The 3,990-nt window shown below is 31.1% G+C and overlaps 1 protein-coding gene across 1 annotated transcript; it reads left to right on the forward strand.

Moving 5' to 3' along the window:
- The first annotated feature begins 2,420 nt into the window (after positions 1 to 2,420).
- LOC140451154 (matrix metalloproteinase-14-like) lies at positions 2,421 to 3,614 on the forward strand. The gene has a single exon (XM_072544888.1). It carries the CDS (start codon positions 2,421 to 2,423, stop codon positions 3,612 to 3,614), a length of 1,194 nt encoding a protein of 397 aa, XP_072400989.1.
- The last annotated feature ends 376 nt before the right edge of the window (positions 3,615 to 3,990 follow it).

The raw sequence follows: 3,990 nt of genomic DNA on the forward strand, positions 1-3,990 counted from the left end.
TGGATAACTTAACTTACAGCATTTAAAATAGAAGAAGAACTGTCACACTTTAACCTACATTTGTCAAGTTTACCTCTAAAATCTGATAAACAGCACATAAAAAACTCATTGTCTCCTAATAAGAAATGTAGTTCTTTGGAAATCCTCTCCTTTTATTTTTAATTAAATGTTTGTTTCGTCCCCCGTTTTTAAAGTGTTTTCTGTGTGTTTCTGTGTGTGTAAAAGTGTCTTAATTTAATTTTAACTTAAAATCTTTCGACTTTACAATAATTTGCCAGTTATTGCAACAATTTTATCAAAGAAATTTTGATAACTTCAAGTTTATACAATTGCACACCCACACAATCTATACATACATTCCTATTCATTGTCTTACAATTGTCACCTTACAGAACAAAACATAAAATCTCAATAAATAACACATATTTCATAAATATATCTCCAGAATAAACTTAAATAACTTTAAATAAATTAATGGTATAGAACATTACTTTCATAAAACAAACAATACATTCCACTTATCTCTACTTCATTGGATAAAATCTGTCTCCTCAAGAACTTCCCAGTTTACTGTTAAACAATTACAATAGTTAACCTGAGTTCTCCAATCAACAATCCAAGATAGTTTGAACCATGTTCTTTCAACCATCAATTAATAGAGTACCGGCATGTAAGTAATGTTTATTTAGTTGTTCATTTATTTATTGATTCATTACAGTTTAATAGACGATGTTACCAATTTGTGGGTCTTACCTTGTCTGCTTAAACATTTTATTATTATTATTTTATTCATTTATAAAACCAGACATGTAATATTGGCATAATTACTGTAATTTATATAATTTGTATCACCTACCTATGTTTTTATCTTTATTAGACAACACCCTAATATGGGATTATTGTTTTCAGCATTTTAACTTTGTATCGTGACCTGAAGATGCTTTGCATATTGTAGAAAGCGAAACCGGTCGTCCGATTAGTTAAATTAAATTGATTGTGAGTAAGTCTAACTTATTATTTCTTTCACCTTTTGAAATGGACTCACACAAGCAACACATTCATGATTATAATAGTTGGATTACTAATGAAGCCGTTATCTAAAAGGGGGGGGGGGAACAGAAGTATGAAAAATTGAGGAGAAACAGGTAGAAACACGTTTTTCTTTCCCAGTTTGTTACAGTCAGTTAGCTAGGAAAAATGTATTCCCAAGATACTGGATACTCAAGCGGCAGCGAGTATGATGTCACTCTTTCACCATCATCCGAAACATCAATCGTATGTGAAGACTATGATCATGAGTTCGATGCTCTTCTAGAAAAGTACGAAGAAGCAGCCAAGAACGAGACCCATTATCTGCTGTACACACATTTGTTAAATGGATCATACCAACTTGGATGTGGTCTAAGTCCAACCAGAACATATACTCCTGCTGTAATTATGTGGAAGTCACCATGGCAGAAAATATCTTTCAGTACATGGGAATGGGAACAATTAATTACCCAACTCAATAAGAATAGTTTTTTCTATGAGAACGTGACCGTTCCTGATAATCCTGTTAAAATTCAGTGTGGTGACTATTGTAGAATTCGACAAATAATCTACGACAACATGAAATTCCTTGAAATAACCAAGCACGACATTAACGTTTGTCTCAGAAATGCAAGTAAACACCCTTTTAGAAGCAAATAACGAACTTTTAACACCGTATATATCCATGCTAGAGACTATTGAATTTTCAAATTATTATTATAATACGCTTAATATTATTCGAAATAGTTTTAGTAATCAAAATTATACGTTTGTAGACGCCATTCAAAAATTGTATACATTTACACGGGAAGGATATACTTTACAACATATAGCGTTAGGGCAACTTATATTTTTCTGTAAACATAGGATCGCTAATGATCTTGAAAGAATTTAATAAAGCTTTTAAAAATATGTATTTGTTGTTTTATTTATTTAAAATTACAAATAAGATCAGTCGGGCTGGCGGGGTCAAAAAGTGTCAAATTTTACTTATATCAAACTAATACTTTCTTATTTGAACCAGTATCATTCGAGATGCATATCAATAAAGTTGTTCTGCTCATAGCAACTAGCATCGTAAGTTTTTGCTTAGGTGAAAATTTTAACGAGACAAATGCGGTGTCATGGTTAGAACAATATGGTTATATCGCCACAAGTGAAACTGCACACACTGATATTCCTGAAATACTAGAACAGTTTCAAGAAAGATATAATTTACCTGTGGATGGAAAATTAAATAGGGAAACAATGGCGTTAATGCAGAAACCAAGATGTACACAAGGAGACAATGCTTACGCTGTAAAATCAGCATGGAAAAAATTTGATTTAAAATGGTATTTTCCGCAATTTACCCCTGAAGCTTTGGCAGTCTCTAAAAGAGTATTTGAAATATGGAAAAAGCATCAAAATTTAAGTTTACTTATCTGAAAGTTCCAATTCCAAATCCAGATATAACAATAACAGTCGTTCCAAAGCAGCACTATTTTCGATATAATTGCCAGGGTAACAGCGACTGTCCTTCTAAATTTACAAGTGGTGTATTAGCACATTCTTATTTTCCACCAGCATCAGGATGCATAGAAATTCATATGAATAGCAACCTAACATGGGATTTCAGTTTGAATTCTATAGCAGAAGGTCGAACAAATTTCTTTGCTGTCCTTCTTCATGAAGTTGGTCACGCTTTAGGTTTATCCCATAGTAGCGATAAGAAAGCTGTAATGTATCTGTTTCATCAAACCCTACCTACTAACATATCTAAAGATGATAAAAGGGGTTTAGACGAGTTATATGGACCTAAAAGTAAATCCACATCGATTTCAACTCAAGCTGGTGTTGCAAGGAGCAGTTCTCCAACTTTAAAGACAACCACTACAGAAAGATCTAGGAGTAAGGCAACCACAATAGCCAAGAGTAATAAACCGATGCAAAATGTCATAAAGAATGTATGTGAATTGGAATACCCAGATTTAATATTTTTAGCATACGCTCCATCATTTCCAACATACCGAATGTACATAGTAAGTAAGGATCTGATATGGAAATATGACTTAAATAATGAAAAGATACCCACCGATGCTGAACAATTTATAAGATATTTGCCAAGGGGAATTACGAACGTAACACATGTTTTTCAAAGCACCAATGGAGATTTAATTGGTGTAAGTAGGAATCGTATATATGCAGCAGCATTTCCTAGCTTAAGAATTCATACAGATAACATGGTACCTGAAGTTAATAACGCAAGAAGTATTGCTGGTTTATTTCAAACAAATTCAGGAAAAAAATTTGTTTGTTTTGATGGTTCATTTATTGAATTTAATGATAAAGGCATTATCTCAAGAGGACGCATAAGTGACGTTTTTCCAGGAATACCAAATGATATTACATCAGCATTTAATTACATTGATGGGCATATATATTTCTTAAAGCAAAACATTTATTACAAGTTTAATGAATTTACAAGAAGTGTCGTTGAAAAAGGTAGTTTTAACTGGAATTTGTTAGGGTTCCCTTGTCCTGATAATGGATTAATAAAACAACTGAAATCCTTATTATCTAAAGTAAATTTATTTTATGAATGATTAATGTATAAATGGGAATTTGTATTGGGAAAATGTAAATTAAAATAAAGAATATTTTATTATAAAGTTTTTTTATTTTGACATTTTTTTTTATTTACAATAATATATGTACAAAATATAATATAAACATTAACTTAGATAGGAATGAACAATTTTTAATTTTTTTTTTAAATTTGTTTGTCGAAAAAAGTTAATAATTGTTTTCAAAAGAGTCAATATCACAATCTACATCTGAATCATCAAATCTGGTTTTTCTAGGCATTTCATGTAAGTCATCTATACAAGAATCGGTATCTTTTATTTTAAATAATACACGTTCAAAACAGTTATGACACCAATAATATTTTTGTTGGTATACATCCTTAATAATATCATG

The sequence above is a fragment of the Diabrotica undecimpunctata genome, chromosome 9 (genome assembly GCF_040954645.1).
Source record: "Diabrotica undecimpunctata isolate CICGRU chromosome 9, icDiaUnde3, whole genome shotgun sequence".
Lineage (NCBI taxonomy): Eukaryota > Metazoa > Arthropoda > Insecta > Coleoptera > Chrysomelidae > Diabrotica > Diabrotica undecimpunctata.